Genomic DNA, 22615 nt, shown 5'->3' on the forward strand with positions numbered 1-22615 from the left:
GTGTGTGTGTGTTTCTGTGATTGAAAACTAGCTATTCATTCAAAATGAATTGCTGCTCAGGCAGTAACTCTTCCTAATCTGGTACTAATAATTACTTTAATGTTACAGGTTTCCATCAGAGCATACCTTTGACGAGTCAGCTTTCCGTCAACTCACGGCAGTGTGACAGTTAGCCAGCATGCTCAAGACCCTGAGACTGAAGCTAAATGGATTTCACCCATCAATAATTTTATTATTTACACCTGAGCTTTTCTTACTGTGACATGTCAAAATGTCCTCTCAGAAGAAGGCCTGAATCTTTTATAATAACACACAAATGGCACGCACTAGGTCTCCATAAATCATTTATTTTTCAACAGAATTGCAATCAGTCTGATCCGCGATCATCAGCTGTAGCACAGGCACAGCAGTGACAGCAAGGCTCACAGTGCCAACCAATAAGAACTATAAAACAGTCATGTGTCATTTACATTTAAATGTTATGTGATGCATCTACGGTACTCCAATTCTGTGCATGGATTATAAATATGTAATTTTACAGGTCTCACGGTTCAGTGTAACTTTTGACCTATGTTAAATAGTCAGCAGGGACTCTGAAAAGAATGATGTTGGACTCCAGCTACATTCATTCACATATATTAATCATCTTTTGAATATGCCATCATGCAGCTTGCACAACTTATACAACAAAGTGACATCACTTTAGCAAAAAACGTTTACATTGGCACCCACGGTTGCCTTGTCGCATGCTTCTCGTCACGCTCAACACAGGGTTGTGGGAGAAGGTCACCTGTCGCTCACGCTGAGGCTCCCGGGGCTCCTGGAGGAGCTTGTGATCAGATGTTCCTGCAGCAGGGTTTCCCCTCCTCTGTGTTTTCTGCGCTGGAGCTACTTAAGGACACAGCACTGATAGGGCTCCGAACCACTTCCTTACTGTTCGCCTTCCGGTGAATTTCTGTGGCAGAAAAAAAAAAAAATATATATATATATATATATATATATATATATATATATATATATATATATAAAGAACATTTACAAACTTTGAGAGCTAAAAAATTGAACAAATACTATAAAACAAGCCATACTTAGAACAGTAATACTCTAAAATAAATAAATCATTGAAGTTGTTAATTTCCAACCAAAGCTCAATGAGCTGAGGAGATGGAGCTGAGGTTAAATTCAGGGTCACAAGGTGCAGCCTAATTTAAGTATGTTTATGGGAAAATGTGTGTATCTAATCCACATCATCTATATTCATGAGGATGCATATCTTCATGAAAACAAGAGAAAGCCATTCAGAGCTGAAAATACGAATAAACCCAGGAAATGATCAGGGATTGCTGACAAGCAGCGAACTATATCAACCACACAGTTTGTAAACAAAAAAAAATAACCGTTCTACATTGGTAAAGAATAATAAGTTTCATCTGGCTAACAGCTTTTAACCAAATAGAAGCTAAACACATTACAATGAATTACCTGTTAGGACATTGTTGAACGCTGCCTCCACGTTAGTTGACTCCAAAGCAGACGTCTCAAGAAACAGAAGACCATTCTTTTCTAGAAAATACAAATAAGCTACATTAGTAGTGGTTTTCTGACTACACAGTAACTTTGTCAAAGTAAATTTGACTCAAGTGGGAGAAGAAAATACTTTAAAAAGTACAACATTTGGTCCCAGTCTAAATAGTTTAAAATCTACTCTTGCCTCAGACTTAAGAGTATTTTTTATTCTATTCAGTGTTTATATTTAACTCTACACGATAATATTAGAATTGGATTTAATTCTAACTTAAGGAAGCGTGGTGGGCGTGACCCGGTGTTTTACTAAAATAGATTTTATTCTGAATATTTGCTCCTACTCTACTGGCTACGGCTAGGAATTACGCTTTAGAGGAAAATAATAGTAATTTTGGCAAAATGACCTCTTTTTTCCTGTGTAGTGTCACTTTAATGATGTATTCCCGCAATGAATCTTTATCACATTGACAGGTTTTACAGTTTGGTGAGCAGACTAATTTACATTATCTACAATCCTCATAAAAACTAATGAACACAGAAATGCAGTAAGTTCCAGCACAGTGGTAACAGCTGTGGACGTTGTACCTGCGAAGTCCTTTGCCTCTTCGCTGGGCACAGACCTTTCTGATTCCAGGTCAGTCTTGTTGCCCACCAGCATGACCACAATGTGGGGGTCAGCGTGGTCGTACAGCTCCTTCAGCCAGCGCTCCACACTCTCATAGGTGAGGTGCTTCGTGATGTCATAGACCAGCAGGGCTCCAACTGCACCTCTGTAATATCTGTTCGGAGGAGATTGACTTTACAGTTACTCCTTATGTGACATTTAGGTGTCTCTTCTTTGTAAAATACTTTAGGGACAGTGTCTGTGAATTTAAACTAAGGCAATTTAATATAACAAAAGTAACAATAATGAAATGAAGCAAAACATTAACAATCTACACACACAAACACAAAAACCTGTAATAACAGATACATTTGGCTATTTGGAAGAAGCGAGAAAAAATAAAAAGTTGTTGGCACAACATGTACATATGATCACATTTTAAGTTGATATGGGAAACTTGTTAACAAATAGATACACGTTCAGAAGTAAAGGAGCAACATAATCATTAATTTGGTGTCATGCTTTTGACCAAACAATGAATTTAGGACTAACATTTACCAGTTTTTAGCTTTGTTTTTGGTCTCCTCTACCTCCTGAGGAATATATCTGTCTCTTTAGCTGCTAAATGCTCCACTATGTTCACCGGCGAGTTACTAACTGTGTCTGCCTGCTGTTTGGTGCTGAGCAGATCGTTTACAGAGGCTTTATAGGTGCTGTAGAAAAAATATGCTGTAAGACCAGTGAACCAAAACAGTGAAGTTGACGTTTAGAGATGCCATAATGTTCCGCATAGCTGAGTGAAATACTTCTCCCAGGCTCATCACGGAGAGTAAGCCCATTCCTCAAAACACACATGTACACCATTGTTATAATAATAATATTAATTATCGCTTTTAGAATGGTTTTATATCTTCATTGAGAATAGGCAGCTGCTGTCAACCAAAAAAACACAATGTCTGACTATTGCGCTGAATTCCTGAACCAATCAATACTTCTTCACAATTATATCTCTGCTCCACTCTTCCAGCAATGTCCTTAATTCCGCTTTAATAGGTTTTAGATGCTTGTTACAGCACAAATGGGAAATTCCATGGGAGTGAAAATTTGCATACTGGAATAAGTCTGCAAGTAATTACACCAAAATCCAAGCTGTCAAAAAAGAACTAATCCAGCGCCGTAGCATATCCTCTGATTTTTCCATGTCTTAAAAATAAAATTGACATGGTTCTATTGTTTTAAAACCAATTTCTACACTGTTAATCCTTTTAGTTTAATTAAAAAGAAGAATGAATCAAGTGCGCCCTCAGTTAGAGACTCGCTGAGTGTTCAAACAAAGGTCTCCGCTCAAACCAGTTGGATTTTAGAACTTGAGTGTGTCAATTGGGAACTGACTAGACCAGAATGTGCTGGTTGTTCAGGTAGTGTGAAAGTTCCTGTCCTTGCGTGTGTTTTGGCTGATAACGACACCACCTTGTTGTCGATTTACAGGTTGCTCAACAACTGTGGAGCAAGAACGCAAGCAAGAAATGTTGATATTTTTTTTCTGTATTTCTGTGTGTCTGCTTGAAAAGGTGAGGATGCTTGAAAATGCAATTTCCCTCAAAACATGTATGCAACCCTAAAGTACAAATTAATAACACACGAAGAAATGCACACTGTGTTACAGGAGGCAGATTATTCATGAACAGACACAATACTTGTGTTAGTCAGAAAGGGATGATGCAAAACCATCATCATCTCCACTAATTGGGACTTTTAGGTTCAGTGTTTTCAAAACAGAACCAAGCAGTTGTGCAAACAGACAATAGCCAATGAATGCTGTACCTGCAGTCGGCTAACTGTTTACCCCCATTGTCTTGATGCTGCGCTAACTGACTTCTGGCTTACCTCTACTACAGAGAGTACATTTAGCACTGATGATCAACAATAAAGCAGCAGGAAATATTTATGGATTACAAATAGAATTTGATGTCTTTACTGACAGTAAGACCATGAAATATTATAACCACAATACATGATCTCCACCAGGTGCATCTGCAACGACCAATGTGGTATTATGTGATTGAATGAAAACGATCCGTCGCGACACTAATGAGCTTTAAAACACATTTCATTGGATCAACTCAAAGACAGATGGCAATGTTTGCAGGCAATTGGCTCAAAGTCTTCGCATAAGACATTTTATACAATCTTGCCAAACACTAAATTAAACTCACCAAGATGTCTGCCCACTTAGCTGTGGATGAGTGGTGGCGATGTGGATTGTGTGTACTGATGTTCCGTTAGTTGTTATAGCTGAATGCCAAACACACCATCGAAAACATCAACCCCACTGCGGTGATGCACCCAGCTGTGTTGTCACTCGCAGACCCTACCCGAGGGCCAATTAGGAGTAACGAGTGAGCAGTCAGCAAGCCGTCAATTGTAGTATAAAACAGGCAATAAAGGGTATTTTTGAAAAACTGTGAGTCAATTCTCGAGCATCCGCAAACATAATGCAGTTTGCTGCAGCTGAATGTGAGGTTAACAGTGGACAGACACACAAGTGCCACAAGTGCACACTCACTCACGCACACGACCAATTGCATACCCTTCCTGGCGGAGATCATTTTAAGGGGCTTTCCTTTCTCTTTACATGACCAGGTGCCCCAAGTGGACTATTCAGATGTAGGTGATCAACAAGTAATAGGGACAGTTGAACAAAAGGTGGATGGACTAAATATGTGATAGATGGATCTTGACACTCACGCAGAAGTGATGGCCCGGTATCGCTCCAGTCCGGCCGTGTCCCAGATCTGGGCCTTGATGGTGAAGCCGCTGAGCTGCGTTGTCCGTGTGCTGAACTCCACCCCGATGGTTGTGCGGCTGTCATGGTTGAACTCATTTTTGGTGAAGCGGGACAGCAGATTGCTCTTTCCTACACCAGATTCTCCAATTAGAACCACTGCGGAGGACACAAAACGCAGGCAACGCAAATGTCTTTTTTATACTTCTGTGTTTGGGTTTAGTTGTAAACTGACTGACATTTCCTGGGTAAAGGAGACGAGCCTCATTCACAGAGTCTTATCCTGGGCGTCCACTTCATGCTTGACAGCTTTTGGTCAAGGCGTGTCTTTCTTGGTTGCCCCGTAAATCCTCATTCTTAGCCGTCTAATACTGGGGATAATTACACTATTATTATGATGTCCTATTTTAAAAAATAGCACCACACCTTCATGTTAAATTACTTGTTTTCATGTGTTCATGTTTTATGTCAAGCTTGCCGAACAAATAACGAGGAGAAAAAACATGTTGAGTAAAATACTGGTGAAACACTGGCGTTGGCTTGCAACAGACTACACCAGATTATTGATCGGTAAGGAGATAACTTGGGCTGTGGCCTGTCCCAGCATGCACTGGTGAGATGCCGAATCTTTAATTGATTTATTTTTTCATTTAGACAGGAAGGGGTAAAGCTGCCAAGTAAAGAAAGCAATGCACAGGCTTGAAACTAGTCGAGGCAGAGATGCAGTTGCAGCAGTAGAAGACTTTATAATCTTCAACTCTCTTTTACATTTGTCTGTAATTTTCCAAATTATTTAATTTAATTGTTATGGCATTATTTTGTATCGAACATTGAAGCCTTGCAGCATAACGATAAGTCAGGCCTTACTTTAGATTTAAGTTACTGATGTTTAGGAAATCTTAATTTCTCCAAAAGATCACGAGGACAAATACACAAAACTAAAAACATTTAAACAAGTGAACCTTTATTTCAGGAAATAAAGCAGTCACTGAGAGTGTAAGGTTATCCTACATCAGGTGGAACAAGTTAGGCTGCCACTGCCTTTCATCTTGGTCAGAAGGACCTACTGGGTAAACAGGACGGGAAATAACAGAGACACCCCCTTTTTCTCCAGTTCACTGACTAATGTTTGGCTTTCAGTTGTTAGTGGCTGACTCAGAATGAAAGAAAGGCTTGGCTTAATTGGCACAGATAGGAAAATATGACCACACTGTGAAAACACAGAGGCACTGGGATCTCTGCACAAGTGAATAAGACAAAGTCACAGCTTACTGCCGAGGCGTGTGAGCTTGTGAACACTGAGAAAATAATCCAAGTTCTTGTGACATCTCCACCAGATATCAAATATGGAGTAGGATGTGATGATGAGAGTTAAAACAAGAGTTGGGCGTTTCGGAAAATATGCTTTGCTTTCTTGCCAAGACTAAAAGGACAAGCTTGATACCACTGTCATGTTTGTCTTTATGCTAGCTTAGCTTAGCATAAAGACTGGACACTGTAGGAAACAGATAGCCGAAGAGTAAAAAACAGATGCACAGACCAACACAACGCCGCATCTTGTTTGTTAAATCTGTTTTGGTTCTACGGCAGTTATGTGCAACAAGCTTCGAGAGACGGAAGTAGGTGAGTCAGGTTTTCAGTCTTCACGCAACTAAAACTACACATTTTGATTTTCAGATTTTGTATGGATTAAAACAACTAGATAGTATGCGTTTATGAGTGAGCTTTTGAGATATTGGTATGTGGTTATTTACCTTTATACATTTTTGATAAAAAGTTTTCAAAAAAAGTTTTATATGAGAAATATACAAATCTGAATGGGTTTATTTTCATAGTAATTGTATTTTTTGGTATAGAATATTATGCTACTAACTTTTGCACTTTTACTTACATTGAGATTTTGAATGGGGGCCTTTACTTGTAATATGGCATTTTTACTTAAGTAAAGGACCTAAATACTTGTTCCGCCACCGGCAAATAAAAAAAAACCCCCAAGAGCCGCCATGTAATCTGCTGATGAAGATCATGTGATGTGATTTAAAGTGCCGGAACAGTTGCTAAATGAACCTTCTAGTGTTTTCTGAATGTTTTATTTTCCAAGGTTGAGATTAAACTTTGCACCTCAACGTGGACGAGAGGTCCTGCTCCGAAAAACATGAACAATTCCTTGACAACTGGGAAAACCCCATCTGTTGATGAAGAGGGTGAGATTAAAAGTGCCAGCAGCCACTAAACGGACCTTGTGGAGAATATTTATTTCTGAACCGCTGTTTCCAAGGTCGAGAATGAACTTCAGTTGGAGTTCACGAATCATTTCTTCCCTATTCACCGGTTGCAGAACAACAGCTAAAACAGGTGCAGCCTCCCATAAAGGTGCACTCTGACTTCCAGTATGGCTAACCTGACGTTTAAAGACACGGCAGAGAATGTTTGACAAGTTATTCTGCTTTTGCTCGTTTTAGGTAATTGTTCACTCTGCAGCCAGATCGCTGCACTGCTTTCTCCTCCAGTGGGTGAGGTGAGAATGCCCGTCCTCCCCCTCGTCTCCTCCACTACTCAGTAACTTCTTACGCAAACAATTCCCACCCCAGGTTTCTATGGCGATACAGGACAAGAGGCCTTCAAGTCTGGTCTGTTGATTCTCAGGAAGAACTTGATGCAGCGAGGATTATGTTTTCCTTTTGGAAATTAACTTCTGTGTTCAGTTCAGGGTATATATTCAACAGCTTCATTCTGATGTGCTACATATTAATTAATGTTTTATAGTCGATATTAAAACAAATTGGAGTTTTAAAAAATTGTTTAACCCCATGGTATAGTACACAAGCATATGTTTATTAGTTTGTAAATTCACTTTAAATCTCTGGTCTCCAGTTGTAGTCGTAGGAAAGAGTTCTTCTGGCAAAAAGACAACTGCACACAACTGCAGCATCTCCATCTACTGTGACATTTTTTCTTTTATACTTTTACTGATAGTTTTAAACCCTTTTACATCTGTAAAGTGCAGTTTACCTGTGTGTTTTATTGCATATTTGTTATAGTTATTCATACTTCATTATTCATACTTCTGCTGTATTTCATGTCTTAGATTCAAATTTTTTTCAAGTGTGATTTTCTTTTTACACATATTTAATGTGTATTTGTTGGATGGAGCCTGAGATGTAATATATTGTATTGCCAACGACTGCTTCGCTGTAATTGTTGAGAATGTGACGATATATAACTTGAAACTCAAATGCTCTTCTCCAACGTGTGTGCTGTGGTGCAGGCATACTCTCCAAACAAACTCGATACAGAATCAAATTTTATAGATTAGTTTCTGTGAGCGATCTGTGAATCGCTGGAGGAATGAAAACCTGCTCGTACCTTTGAGACTATACGCTCTATACATCCCACACGGAGCGCTGGAGTAGTGAGTGCTCCTTCTATTCCGACATTAAGGGAACAGCTAAATATGTTGTGAAAAAGAGAGTTAGACGAGAGGATCAATTATTGTTTATCAAATATGGAGTATACACCGAGCAGGCAGTTAGCTTAGCTTAGCTTAAAGACCTGGAGGCAGTGGAGGTTGGACAACTTGTGGGGAATCGGCCCTGCACCTCATCCAGTAAAACCACAACTTGATATTTTTACTCTTCCCTCTTTGCACAGATTAAGCCAGTGAAATATAATGTGTTGATACGTGAGTTTTAGAAGTGGTTGTAGACAGATTTAGTTGCATTTTAACAAAGCTTCCCCATTTCCAGTCTTTATACTACACAATGCAAGCCACTTCATATTTACTGTACAAATATCAGAGCATCAATCTTCTCATCTAACGCTCAGCAAGAAATCAAACAGGCATATTTCCCAAAATGTTGAAATATTCAGTTTTATAATTCAAGAAGAGAGGGTGTTATAACCTGTCCTGAAGATGATGTAATGTACAAAGCTGTCCTCTTATTAAGAAATAAACACTTGTGAAGAAACACTGAGTTTCTCCACAAAGAATCACGCAAGAGTACCACTTCACATCTTGTATTGACCAGAGATGTGCTCGTTGGTTTCTTGGATGGATTAAATAATGATTAAACATGAATAAAGCACAAGACTATAACACTAATGTAAAGTATTTGTTGGCATTTCTGCATAGCTCTGATAGTTGACAGCTAAGAGATAGACAGGACCTGTCTCACTCCTTGATGCAGGAGGAGTTACTTTGGATGTAATATTCACCTGCAGTGCCTTTTATCAACATGGCACTTTGTACCCAAAAGTCAAATCACTGTACCTGAACCAAATCACATCTCTGAATGACTTTCACTTCTCTTGTACATCTCCGAAGAGCCATCTGGTACCTCAACCAGCTGCATATAAGACGTGATTACTGTGCCATGTAAGCTGAGTGCAGAATGAATAGTGTGAGTGGCACAAGCTGCTTCTCTTCAAAGAACGTAATAATTCAGGTCCAACACTTTTTCCGACTGTAAGAATTGCACTCCTGCATGAGTGTCGCACTTTGTCTTTTGCCACCGATACAGGGCTTTAAACCAGACACTCCAAGTTACGCCATTGTTTCTGTATGGACTGCTACAGATAAGCAGCAATTAAAGTATACACCTTGGTTTCAACATTAACCTGTAGCATGCTATGCCTGCTCACTCACACAGGGACAACGTGATTGTAGTATCCTTCACCATAGTAAGAATGAAACTCACATGAGGAGATTTAAAATTTAAAAAATACCAGCATGCAATATTTACCTAAACAGCTGACTGAACACACAGACACATATGTTCAGGCTGTTGGTTGTCTAAGCAATGTATTACCATGTATTGGACATCATACTAAGCTGTTAAATATAAAAGATATGTTGCATTCTGTTGCCACACAGCACATGTTCCTGTTCCTGGAAATAGGCAAGTTAATAATAAACAAGGAAGTATAATTTGAAGGACAAAGGAACACCACAGAATAACTCCTTTCATGGACTTTAAGGATGTACAAAGGGATCAAATCCAGCAAGCAGGAGAGCATGCACTCACCCTTAAAGACAAAGTTGTAGGCCTCATCTGACCCCATGTTCTGTCCATTCAGTGTTGCCGCCCCTCAGTTTACTGCCGCGTCTCCAGCACTCACAGACTGATCTGCAGGTCGGGATGTAAGACGACACTGACTCACACCAACCACAACACAGCCTCCTCCTCAGATTCTCAGGCTTCAGGAAACACTGTGGTTGAAGAAATGTTTTGACACATGAATGCCGGTCGTCAGCTTTTCTGCCCTTCACTACCCTTTGCTATCTGTGTTGGAAAGCTGGCTTGTTTAAACAAGACATGCTGTGTGTATCCAGGTTGCTGTTCTGCTGCAGCAGGCGGGGCTTGTGTCAGGGAGTGGTGGGGCAGCTGCAGAGGTGTGTCTTAATGCAGGGCAGGTTGGACAGGTGGGACGACTAAGCAGGTACAGCTGAGAGGGGCTGTCAGGCGCCTCCTGCTGGACCAATCCAATTACTGGATGCAGGAAGCAGGAAGCAGGAAGCAAGTCTCACTGCTCATCATCATCATCACAAGGTTAAAAAAAAATACCCTGAATCAGAGTTCATGTGGGTTTTCTGTAATGTTGCAAAGGTTTGATCAGACTCTGCTGTAATGTCCTCATGTGTGTTGTTTCTCTTTGATCCTCTGTGGTCACACAGACTAATGCATTTTCAAAAGAGAAGATCATTTATCTTATGTGTAGTTTCTTTAACTTTGGGACAGGATATTTTTAAGTTATCTTATCAAACATCTTTCATCGTCCTTTATTGACGATCTCATCGACCTCATAAGAGGTCAAAGTCACTCAAACTGTACGGAGTCTTAGCTTTTGTGTTCTGGGCCATAAATGCACTATAACATCATTGATTTGACTTTTCAGCCCCGTCATGGTTAACTGGCTGTTTAGCATTTTAGGCTCCTGGTCTTACATATTTAGCATTAAGTCATCAATATGTTTTATGTGATTGTCCACGCTCGTTTCTAACTGACATGTAGATGAAATCATGTTCTAGTCTGTCGAATTTAAATCTATAATTGAACTACACTCCGAATTACCAGTTTTTCAGTTAGTAAATCATTAGGCTATTCAAATGATTCTAGTAATATTAATTTAAGCTAAGGCAAATGAGGACACAGACAGTGAGTCAAAAGTCTGTTCAAATAAAAACCTATCATGAGAGATTGCATCATGGAAATATAATAATTTTTCCAATCGGCTCAAAATAACAACATGAGGACGTTCCTGATGAATCCATTCCTAATAATGCTGAGTTTTGTTAACGGGTAATGATGTGTAGCCAATACAAAATACATCTAAAGTGCTTCTGATTTAAGATGTTCTCTCAAGCTTTCTTTTTGAATTTGACACTAAATCATTAACGTTTGTGTAAGAGAACACTAAAAATATGGGTGCTTTCAAAGCCTAGGACTAAATAAATAAATAAATAAATAAATAAATATATATATATATATATATATATATATATATATATATATATATATATATACACACACACACACACACACACACATACATACATAGATACATACATACATAGTAATAGCCCACTCACACCAAGCACTCAGTTCAAAGCATAAACACAAAATAAAAAAGTGAATATTAATCAAAATTACATTTATTTGACAACTTTGAAACTAAATGTAACAAATCATTTTCACTGCATTTGATCAGACAGACATCTTTATGAAAGTTTCCCACAAACCACTTTACTCCTCCGACAGGCTGAACTAAAACTGCAAATGAAATAATGAAGCGGGGGAAAAGTTGAATAATGGAAACCTCTCAGCTGCTGTACACTCAGACTTCCTATTGACAATGTAAGTGGATTTTCTGAACAGACCATGAGAAGAAAACAAGCATCACGAGGGAAGACAAAATGTTAAAAACTCACACAAGTTATTGGTTTTATTACTATGATTATAAATACACTGCCTGCCCCCCCCCCCTCCCCTCTCCTCTTCACCCGGCACACTCACTCATAGATGTCTGCATGTACACAGAATGTTACAGTCGTCTGTGAATGACCTGAATCTTATGATGCTTTCCCCCCTTCCCCAAGGCCGACAGAATCATCAGGCAGGGCATCAGTCACTCCTCTACTATGATGCCGCCACTTGGGTTAACGGTTCCTCCAGGTACTGAACCAGGGCCTCTGCCTATAAACACAACATACAGAGGACAAGGTTTACTAGAATTACTGCCAACCAGTCAAGTCGCAGTTCACATCCATCTGACCAAAATGGCATTGCTCCATCTACTTATCATTTTTGACGTTCGTGTGAAAGTGTCATGATTAGTGCATGAGTTCGGGCCAAAAACTTGTATTACGAGGTCACGGCGACTTTTTACCATCAAATTCTAATCTGCCCATTTACGAGTCAAAGTGGACGTTTGTGCCAGATTTGAAAGGGTTCGCGATAGTGGGATAGACGCACAACCCCAAAAAACATAGTGCCTCTGATTGTGGCTGTTGCCATACCATTACAAAGGCTGCATTCAGAGTGACGGGGGATGCAGGATTAGCCTTATGCGTTATAGCATACAAGCTGGACTATAAGGCTTACTCAATATTACATGATTGGTTTTAAATTATGTCAAGATGAAGACTGTATTGAATATCTTTGAGTTTTGGACTGCTGACCGGACCAAACAAGACAATTGATTGGAGACCCTCAAAGGCCACATTACAAGCGTGTGCGTTAAACCTCGATATACAAATGAGCTTAGCAAGTACAGCCAAGCCAAACACCATGGCAATGAATTCAGGATACCGGCTGTACGGGAAACCACCGACTACTGAAGAACTCTCACCTTGGCTTTGAGCATTCCAAAGCCCACCGTCTCTTTGGCGTACATACACAGTAGTAGGTTGGCTACACGAGTGATGGCCACTCTCCCCTCCTGAGAGAGGGAGGAAAAACAAAAAAGAGAAAGTGCCCCAGGTCACATCGTTCCCATCTCACACACTGATCACATACCTGAGAACAACTGGTAATGATATTGGAGGAAATGCACTACGTACCATACAATCCATGAGAATAAATTTGAGTTTGTCTTCGTTAAAGGCTTGGTGGCCATTCTTGTCATAGGCCGCCCAGATGTTGCTTGCAATGGCGGCCGTCACTCGCGCGTCAGTGTCCCCGTAGCCGGAGTAAGCCAGAAGTGAACCTTCATTATTCAGTAGGCTGATGGAAAATGTAAATATTGCATGTTTCAGTATCCAGCAGATGAACATGTGAAATTATTTTACGAAAGACTGTTATTGTATGGATTGATTCTACTTGGAGAGTTAGTAGTCCTTTTTAAAAAGTAATCATTTGACACACGGCAAACTTTAGGTATACAAACAGACCAATATAATTACAACAACCTTAACTCTTCATTTCAAATAATAAGGTCATAAGCTGAAGCACGCTCACTCACAAAGTTAAGTCTCTTTTTTGCTTTATAATCATAGTATACCCAGTCTGTGGGACATGATTGATATAAAGTATGTTGCACTTTATCTTTAGTCTTGGCCAGTTCAATTAAACTAGATGTAAGAGCTACAATAAATGAAATAGAACTGACCCTAAAACCAAGAGATCGTAACACTGTACAAAACATAACAAATGAAAGCATCTGTGGAAATGCAGGAACTGATTTAAGTAAGAAATGGAGCTAAACTCTGAGCAAATGAGCGAGTCTACATCCAAACAATCTCCATCCAGCAAAACATGCTCCATGCAAACAAGGTTGAGCTTTACAAGATGTTGTGATATCATCATCATATTGCTAAGAGATATAGATAGCTAATCACAGTAAAACATGTAGTTGATTTTAATAGTATTTCTCTAATGTAGTTGTTATCGCGGGATGAGATATTATATAACGTGTGCAGACGTTTTGTGTTTCCTTTAAAAGTAAAAAAACAAAAAACAAAAAACAGTTGTATATAACAACAAATTGTATACTGGTCAAAAGCCACAATACTCCTGCACCAAGTAGCACTGGCTAGCTAGCAGTACTCACAGAGTACTCTGTGTACTCGCAGTATACTCACAGGGTACTCTGGACTCCGTTTGTGTTCGCTTGGCTGAGAACCTGCGTCAAGGCTTTTGGTCGCAACATAGCGACTTAACATGCGTGTTTTTAACCGCGAGTGGAAGGACCCGAAACTGTCATGAACAAACTCAACTAAACACAAGCAGTCAGCTGACGTTCTTTCATTTCCGGTTGCGTTCTCAATTGCATTGTGGGAATTGTAGGCATTTACTATATGACGTAAGCGAAAGTATTACGTGTATTAAGTTTGAGTATTTACATTTGTGGGAGGCTGATTACATTTAGTGAGATATATCTATATATAGAGAGAGCTCTCTATATATAGATATCTATAGAAATATCTATCTATATATAGATATATCTACATCTATATATATATAAATAAATAAAATGATCTGTTTATACTCTTCACAGACCAACATTCGTACAATTATAGAAGCTCCAATATAAAACCATCCAACCTTTCAGAGCACATTCAAAAATGTAACACGCATTTTTTTAAAAAGTGTGACAACAAGAAAAAAGGTAATTTTACTTTTAATAAGTAAAACAGTTGTTATATTTAATAAAGGCACAATATATACTTTTATGATTACTGGAATAGTATTTCTGATAAATTACATTTACTTAATTAAATTCTTCCTCTGCGTATAACTGTACAGATTACCATTAGTGACTATTACATTATTTAAATTGATTTCTAAAGGAGATATATTGACCTACTTGAAACCTTTCGGATATCACTGGTCACAGCAAACTTTGTTACAGGCTTCAGACAAAAACATATATTGCAAGGAGAAACAGAAATTTCAATCAAGGATTAAATTTAACATACCATAGCAGTCAGATTTAATTTCCAAAGTAAATCATTCACAAACGTTCAGAATACACAAGAAAAATTGTAAATCATTTATTGGGCTGAAAAAAACAAACAAAAAAAAACGTTGGCTACTTCGTCCACACAGGGAGACATGCAACAATAGATTTCACAGATTATTTAACGTGGCAACATTGTATTTGGACTCATAACCACAATTAATCACAGTATCATTAGGGCATTGACACTTATTAGAGACACCATTTTATAATTTACAACAAAAAAATCTAAATGAATGTTTGGAAGTTGAAATGTATTTACTTTTAGACTTTCAATCGACAGGAAATCCTCTGGAGCCAAACCGGTTTGCTTAGAAAGTAAATTCCAATGATGTGGTCTTTACTAAAATTGGGTAATGTGTGGTTATTTTAAGGTGATACTGTGAGTCTGGGGCTTCAAGAACAGTTTATAGATTCAAAGATGGAAATTACCATTTTGGCTAATTCTGCAAATGAAAAACCTGACAAATGTACCTGAGGAAAATCTGACAGTTTTCCCATTGTCCAACCCTTGTCTGCCCATGCACGCACACACGCGGTCTCGGAATCCAAATCCAATCCTAACATATTTAGGCAGCGATGCCAAGCACCTGTCAGGGTAAAAAAAAAAGAAAAAACTTTGAATGGATAATTTAGATAAATACCAGGGAAGAGGACGAAACTAAAAATGTAAAAACAAGCCGAGAGCACAGAATTAATTACCCAACCTACTGTAACAACAACCAAATAATTTGAAAAAAAAATCTTCATCCAACAACGTAAAGACAATCTGTTAAAATTAAATAATGTAATTCTAAGTAACAATTAAAAGTGAATTCCTTGGTAACCTCCAGTGAATGAGCACTTGTCATGTCAGAAATCACCTCCGGCTTCCCTGGCAGGAGTAACTTATCGGCCGTTGGCAGTGATAGTTGTGGCGTCACTTTAACAGCAGCAGTGCTACCACAGCAGAGGGCCAATTCTGTTAAAAACCTACAACGACCATCGTCAACCTGCCCGTTTATACTTCCTATGATTTATAGATCAGCGAGATAATAAGTGATATCTGGGTGTCAGGTCAGACTTGCGTTTGATGTGGGACTACGTTCACATGTCAACTTCTTTAAAAATTTCCCCATTACCAGTCCACAGCCTGTCTTCCACCCTGAGGGAGTTAGGTCAGGAGTCTCTCGATGGCGGCGTTGACGTCCCCTCCCGTGGCGATGAGTGCCTGCAAGTTGGCTTGTCGGTCGATGAAGCCCATAGTGTTGAGCTGGTCGAGCTGCTGCTGGAAACGAACCTCGGGAGTCTGAAGCTGCGAGTTCTGGAGACAATGCATGAGGTTAGAATCAGATGCTGCGTATTTACAAAGGAGGACTTCTTCTATTACAGGCAATATCTGATGAGTGAGGAGACAAAATACACCAAATATTTCCTCACACTAGTCGATTCTGAAACATTTGCTTTTCGAAATATAAACAAACTGACATTGAGCACTTTAAGCACTATTTCTACTTAATCTCACTTCATCAACAATGTCATATTTTAAGCGGTCAGACTTTTCACTAAACTCATTAACTTAGTTTACTAACAATTTAAGCGCTTTTATCTCTGACACTTAATTTGCTTTCAGTATTTAAACTTCAACTCCCTTCAGGTCTTCTCTTTTACTTTGAACAAAAAATATAAATGCAACTTTAAACTGTCCCTACTTTTTTTCTACTTGTTTATTACACAATACACTCCAACTGAGCTGAATTTATGTTAATTTATTCCAGAACTTTCACTTCAACATCCTTTCTTCACTTTTTCCGATTAAACTCATTTTTCATGTTAAATCCATTAATTCATATTTGATGAAAACAAATTGAGTCGTATTATTATCATCTTTGGGTCTCAAAGGAAAAACACCAACAATCCACAAAAATAAATGTGGCTCTGAATATGGAAAACACAACAAATTCCTGCAATTAGATAAAACATACAGGTGGCCTTCCGCCTGCGAACATCTGTAACATCTGCTGGAGGAGGTGTTGGTCAGAGGGACTCGTGGCTGAGGAGGGGCTGGGTCCTGTTGCAATGGGAGGAAACAGAGGGATCGATGGGAGGATGCTGCCCCCTGTGGCTGGAGGAACTGGGAGACCTCCAGGAGCAATTCTACAGAGGGGGGAAAAAAAAGTCCTACATTCCAGAAAATTGAATTTCACCTATACAAGGTTTAACTAATTTAATTTGAAGCAAATAACCGGTACCTGGACATGAATCCCGGGGCCTCGGTCTGTAAGGTCTGCAGGCCCTGTTGGATCTGTATGAGGGCCTGCATTGCTCTGGGGTTGGTCATCATCGAAAGTGTTTCAGGACTCTGCATCTGCTCAATGACAAAACACGGGACAAGTCAACTTCAAACTCAACAGAGTCTCCAAAGACCTGATAGATGTTATTTTTATCTTGTGTACACAAAATAACAATTTAGATGTTTGCATACATTCCCCACAGAGTATTTTAAACCCTGAGGATGCTCTCGGGGTTACTAAGCACTCAGTCCTGGTTACGCATCACCTCTTGCATCATTGCTGGATCCCTTGCCAACTGTGGAGTCTCTTAAGCGACGAGAGGATGTAAATGACAAGAACAAGCAGCGTGAGCTGAGGAACTGGTCTCAATAAACTGTTGAGCTCCATCTATATTCCAACACATTGTACCTGATCAAGTTGTGAGATTGTATTTCTTGCAGAAAATAAATAATGGAACAAAAGTCACCAAATTACAGAACATCCATCATTGGCTGCAAACAGGACTATCCGAAACAACCGGTGGAGAGGAGGACACTGAAGAAAGTATTGTCCATTTTGTATAACCTGGACCACCCCCTCCACCACATACTGCAGGGACAGAGGAGCACTTTCTCCAACAGACCGATTCAGCTCTGCTGTCACAAGGGCCGATACAAGAGAACAAGATTTTACAATAAATCACATCTGGCTAGATCCTCCTTCAATTTAATCACTAATAACCCTAGCACCGCTTTCGTCGTTTAGTTAGTCACTGTACATACTTCTACTTCACTGTATACTTTATATACACACACACACTTTTCATTTTCTTTATTATTTAATTTTCTTAGATGTAATAGGTTCTGCCATTTGATTTTATTGTATATATTGAGTAATTTCATACTTTATACTTAATGTGTGTACGCTTACTCTGTAACTTTGCTTGCTGCTGCTACAAACAAATATCCCCCTGGGAATGAATAAAGTAAATATCTAGCTATCTCTTAATCCATCAAAAAACAACATGAAAAAAGACATTTTCTAAATCACTCAAACATGGTTTGGGACAACAGAGGTTAAAACCACAGAGAAGAACAGATGGAAATAATACCTTAGTATCCTCAATAAAAAGAGACAACTGCAACATTAAGACGTAAAACCACCTAGAAGTAGTAAAAGATCTGTACAAAAGTGTGACGGTCAGTGGAAATAAATAACTGTGGTGAAAAGAACATAGCTGCAAACTCAAACTAAGTTTGTGTATGTGGGCGGAAAAGGTGACATTACATGGACGAGCTAATGTCCTGTAACTTCGTAAAAAAAAAGACATTTCAAGTGACAGCAACCAGCGTCGCAAATATGTGGTCAAGCTCGGTCATCCGTCAAGAGTGGGTGTGTCTGATTTCCCCCGGCATAGTATGGACCACCCACATATCAAAACTCTGGTGCTACCGTTTTCATTCAAAGAGTTGCCAAAAAGTGACAGGTTTGCAGCCATGACAGACAGAGAAAAAGACAGTTTGGGGAACGCCTGTAGGAGGAATCTAACGAACCTCAGCGACTTTTCACACAAAAGCTATATTTTCACAATTGGACATTCATCTGCTCTTTGTTTCAGGAAACTACTCTGTACTGACCTGCCTCATGATCTCAGGGTTGTTGAACATGCTGGAGATGTCTGGGGTCTGTTCCACGAGCTGCTGCATCTGAGGGTTGCCTGCCAACATCTGTCTCATCAGGTCCGGGTTGGACATCATATTCTGCACCATTGGGTTGCCAGCTATCTGCGACAGCATTTGTGTGTTGGACATCAGCTGACTCCGCACCTGCTGCTGCATCTCCATGAAGCTGGATGAACGCATGCCCTGACCTAACAAGCCAGACAGGTCACTGAGTCCACCTGAGGAGGAGTAAAGCCAGAGATAAATTCCTTGCAGGTATGTGGACATGTTGACATTATAATCATATTGCACTGTAGAATATAATTGTGTTGGTCCGTCAAAATGTATGTATGTCACCCAAATATTGAATAAACCGACACATTTACGACGGCGTCTTATCAAAAGTCTGTGTGGAAAGGCAGTTGAAAATTTGGATTTATTTCAAATCTGCAAGAATGCTGTATTCATGTTCAGTCATAAAAATAATAAGCATAATTTCCAAAATGTAACCTCACACTGCATGGCTTAGTGTATGTGCCGTTTTAAGTCATTCATTTTCTGTGAATGGTTTATAATGTGTTCAGTGTCCAATACGCTTGTTCTAGACAAATTTCCTACTCCGCACTTGTTTCTTTTCATGCCGTAACAATGACTTACAGGACAGTAGACGAGACAAGAAGACACATATGGCTTCAGACATTGTCTTTTCGTCATGTGGATTTGAGGTACGTACTTTGCAACCCAAATTAAAAGGGAATATCCATCACAAAACTTACACGCATAGCAGTGAAAAAAGTCTTTCTAAAAATTTATAAAAATTCTAACCCATTGCATTCGCAGATTGTGTTGGTGTCTGACTCGTGCCACTTCCGGCTCTGACTCCTGCACTGGTGTTGGTGGTGGTGCTCGTGCTGCTGCTACTACTACTAGTTTGGGACGTTGCAGAACGGGAACTTGTCTGAGACGTACCATCAGCTGTCCATCTTCAGAGAGAAAGCAACCATCAAATAAAAGTATTACCAGCTAAATCTTGATTACTTGAACACATAGATGTACACATGCATTGTACTGGTACTGACTTTGGGGAAGTCTTGATGACAAGATGAACGGTCAGGCCATCTTTGATTCCGTGTTGGTTTAACGTATCACCATCCTTCAGAATCTTTCCAGCAAATATCAACACCAGCTGATCCTGCTGAGCCTCAAACTTTTTGGATACCTCCTGTTTGAACTGGGCAAATGAGACAGGAGTGAGGGAAGATTACAAACAGGGCAAAGTAAAGTACAATATCAACCAGGTTCTGCATTAGTTTGTAATATTGTGGCCCTCTTTTGAAGAGGGTGTTGCGTCAGAATCTAGTTCTTAATATGCAAGTGGAGACAAGAAACTAAAGCCAGACAATTTCTTATATATACACAAACAAATGTAGGGCGAACTTCCTTGCTGTATTCATGGTTAAATGTGTAGATTACATGGCGATTACTGGTGAATGTGTGGCTTGTTTGTTGATTGATGTGAGGTCAATAGTAAGCAGAAAGACACACTAATATGGTGAATAGAAATGCCTAGGGACAGTAATCGATGTAGAACTTAAATTGAGTCATTTACATGAGAGGATGATAACAACCATGATTTGACAGTTTGCAGTGGACAGAGTACTCAGCCTTCGTGACGTATCACACCCTCTCTATGGTGAGCATAACCCTCTTTAAACCCAGAGACCGTTCAGTATAATTCTGATTAAAAAAAATCATTGTGACTTACGAAAGAAACTAACAAGTATTTTGGTTTGACAGGTAAAACAGGTCCACAGCAAGGAACTGGGAAATACTCCCAACAGTTTGGGTGATCATCACACAAAAAAATGTTGGTCGACAGAACTCCACTTAGATACTATCAGCATTTTGTCGATCTGATAACGTACAAGGAAGTTACGTAACTAATATGTTTTAACGTTAGTATAACGAGGTTAACGTTAGCTCTTGGGCACGTGACTCTAAGTTTACGAGTATTGTCTACAGTCTTAATAACGGTCGATATCGGCTTTAAACGTGATGCAAAGGTTGATTTCGCACCAGAAAACCGTTATACATTTTCTGGGCATACAATAGACATATGTGAGACCACCAGTGTAACTTTGAAGATGCTGGAGAACAGTTTTTATTTTTTTAAGTGACGTTTTGACCTTTCCCCTAATGTTTGCAAAGATGGGGATGGCAGCATCATATTCGCTACCGGGTGTTGGGAAAAAAGGTGAATTAACGCACCTGAGAGACAGAGGAACCCTCTGGAATCGAAATTTCTTCTTTTCCATTAGGGGTTTTCACGGTGACCACCATCATAGAAGCTTCGGGAGCAACCTTTTTATCCATGTTGTCATCCTCCGGACGGTCCGTAGTGCCTTTCTCCGCCATCTTTACTACTGTTGCTCTCTCTCGCTCTTCTTCTCCGTTACTTCCGGTCGAGTTCTTCTTCTTCTTCTTCTTCTTCTTCTTCTTCTTTTCTCGGTTTAAGGCGGCTGGCATCCAAAATGGTGCATTACCGCCTCCCACTGTCCTGACTAGGGGAGAACTTTTTTTTTTTTTAAAAGAAGAAAATCAAATATACATAAATTAACATACACAGGGAGCCCTGTCACCTCCGGTCGAGTTATTCTTCTTCTTTTTCGTTTTTTTATGGCGTGTGGCAACCAACGTTGAGGTGAATTACCGCCAACCCCTGTGTTGGAGTGTGGACTGGAGTCGTCGATAACCTTACACAGACTAGCATAAAAGAAACAAACAAAAACAGAACATAAATAATAATAATAATAATAATAATAATAATAATAATAATAATAATAATAATAATAATAATAATAATAATTAACAAAACACATATTTTTTATCAGCCCAGTTTTGACTCAGTTCTTCCACTTCCAGCATTCGGCTTTCCCTATTGATGTTTCTCTTTCTCTATCGCATACTTTTTTAGGTGTAAAATGAAATTGTCCCCTGGTTCCTCTAGTGTTAACATGATCCTGAGGGCTGTCTACTTATTAAGTACAGTGTATATTACGTTTGATATGTCCTACCGACTGACGTTCTTCTTTTAACAGAATCTTGCAACACTGGCCAAATCAAACCCTGTGTTCCATGCTTTGCGATCTTTGGGCCCATCAGCGTACGAAGACATATGTTTAATATAATGTTTGTGGCCCATCTTTAAACAAAACGGGAATATTTCCAAAATGTGAATACCTGCCCCTTTTCCAGAACATAGAAATCCATGGCACTTGCCTGGAAACAGGTACGGTGGTGTTCCTGTTATTCTGTAGGCAGACTGATCTACTCTGACTTTATTCCATATACTGTTTTACTGCTCCATGCAAAACTCCCATTTAGCGCTCTCTGTCTCCCAACATGGAGAAGTACCTTTCTAGTTGTATGTCCATCTTCAGATTTGCCCAGTTTTGTCCTTGTTGTTACTTTTGTTACAGATATAACTGAGGTGGCAGATATATTTCAATCTTTTATTTAATTAAAGTAATAATTCCACACTCTAAAAATACTCTTTTAGCATAAAAGTCCTGCCTTACAAATGTTACTTCAGTAAAAGTAAGTAGGAAAAGTTACTCAAAGTATTACTAGTAAAAAAGTACAAAAGTATAAAATGTCCTCTGTGATTCAAATCAGCTAATCATTTCTGTGTTTCTGTACTTGTACTTTAATTTATGACACAAGACTATATTTCATGAGCTCTTCATAAGTTTTCCATGCAATTTGTAAAATAACTAAAGTTGTCAGAAAAATGTAGTGATATAAAAATACAATATTTCCTCTGAGATAGTGA

General features: G+C 39.2%; 3 protein-coding genes across 4 annotated transcripts; all 3 read right to left on the bottom strand.

Moving 5' to 3' along the window:
* Positions 1 to 340: 340 nt before the first annotated feature.
* rab25b (RAB25, member RAS oncogene family b) lies at positions 341 to 10171 on the bottom strand. Its single transcript, XM_068569636.1, has 5 exons — positions 9938 to 10171; positions 4877 to 5072; positions 2110 to 2303; positions 1483 to 1563; positions 341 to 955 (listed from the first exon to the last, which is right to left on the bottom strand). The coding sequence occupies exons 1-5, from the start codon at positions 9972 to 9974 to the stop codon at positions 837 to 839; spliced, it is 627 nt and encodes a 208-aa protein (XP_068425737.1). The 5' UTR covers positions 9975 to 10171; the 3' UTR covers positions 341 to 836.
* Positions 10172 to 11888: 1717 nt separating this feature from the next.
* lamtor2 (late endosomal/lysosomal adaptor, MAPK and MTOR activator 2) lies at positions 11889 to 14151 on the bottom strand. The gene is made up of 4 exons (XM_068570331.1): positions 13993 to 14151; positions 12973 to 13135; positions 12762 to 12851; positions 11889 to 12106 (listed from the first exon to the last, which is right to left on the bottom strand). The coding sequence occupies exons 1-4, from the start codon at positions 14058 to 14060 to the stop codon at positions 12050 to 12052; spliced, it is 378 nt and encodes a 125-aa protein (XP_068426432.1). The 5' UTR covers positions 14061 to 14151; the 3' UTR covers positions 11889 to 12049.
* A 731-nt stretch (positions 14152 to 14882) lies between these two features.
* On the bottom strand, positions 14883 to 21324 carry ubqln4 (ubiquilin 4). 2 transcript variants are annotated; one of them, XM_068570799.1, is made up of 8 exons: positions 21052 to 21324; positions 19863 to 20014; positions 19609 to 19766; positions 18760 to 19022; positions 17102 to 17217; positions 16835 to 17006; positions 15992 to 16173; positions 14883 to 15460 (listed from the first exon to the last, which is right to left on the bottom strand). In XM_068570799.1, the coding sequence occupies exons 1-7, from the start codon at positions 21307 to 21309 to the stop codon at positions 16024 to 16026; spliced, it is 1269 nt and encodes a 422-aa protein (XP_068426900.1). In that variant the 5' UTR covers positions 21310 to 21324; the 3' UTR covers positions 14883 to 15460; positions 15992 to 16023. The 2 variants fall into 2 exon arrangements, with proteins under 2 accessions (XP_068426900.1, XP_068426899.1); XM_068570798.1 differs by having other exon boundaries at positions 14883 to 16173.
* Positions 21325 to 22615: the final 1291 nt, after the last annotated feature.

The sequence above is a fragment of the Clinocottus analis genome, unplaced genomic scaffold, assembly GCF_023055335.1.
Source record: "Clinocottus analis isolate CAN_PGR_092001 unplaced genomic scaffold, fCliAna1.0.p SCAF_9, whole genome shotgun sequence".
Lineage (NCBI taxonomy): Eukaryota > Metazoa > Chordata > Actinopteri > Perciformes > Cottidae > Clinocottus > Clinocottus analis.

Bases quoted from the DNA above. Each gene is read 5' to 3' on its own strand.
- lamtor2 (XM_068570331.1), bottom strand. From the start codon at position 14,060: ATGTTGCGACCAAAAGCCTTGACGCAGGTTCTCAGCCAAGCGAACACA. The intron at 13,136-13,992 runs GTGAGTATACTG...ATTTTCCATCAG, and splicing joins AACGGAGTCCAGAGTACCCT to CCTACTGAATAATGAAGGTT. The intron at 12,852-12,972 runs GTACGTAGTGCA...TCCCTCTCTCAG, and splicing joins TTATTCTCATGGATTGTATG to GAGGGGAGAGTGGCCATCAC.
- rab25b (XM_068569636.1), bottom strand. From the start codon at position 9,974: ATGGGGTCAGATGAGGCCTACAACTTTGTCTTTAAGG. The intron at 5,073-9,937 runs GTGAGTGCATGC...TGTCCTCCGCAG, and splicing joins CTACAACTTTGTCTTTAAGG to TGGTTCTAATTGGAGAATCT. The intron at 956-1,482 runs GTAATTCATTGT...TTTCTGCCACAG, and splicing joins GTTCAACAATGTCCTAACAG to AAATTCACCGGAAGGCGAAC.
- ubqln4 (XM_068570799.1), bottom strand. From the start codon at position 21,309: ATGCCAGCCGCCTTAAACCGAGAAAAGAAGAAGAAGAAGAAGAAGAAG. The intron at 20,015-21,051 runs GTGCGTTAATTC...TCATTTGCCCAG, and splicing joins AGGGTTCCTCTGTCTCTCAG to TTCAAACAGGAGGTATCCAA. The intron at 19,767-19,862 runs GTCAGTACCAGT...TTCTCTCTGAAG, and splicing joins GTCATCAAGACTTCCCCAAA to ATGGACAGCTGATGGTACGT.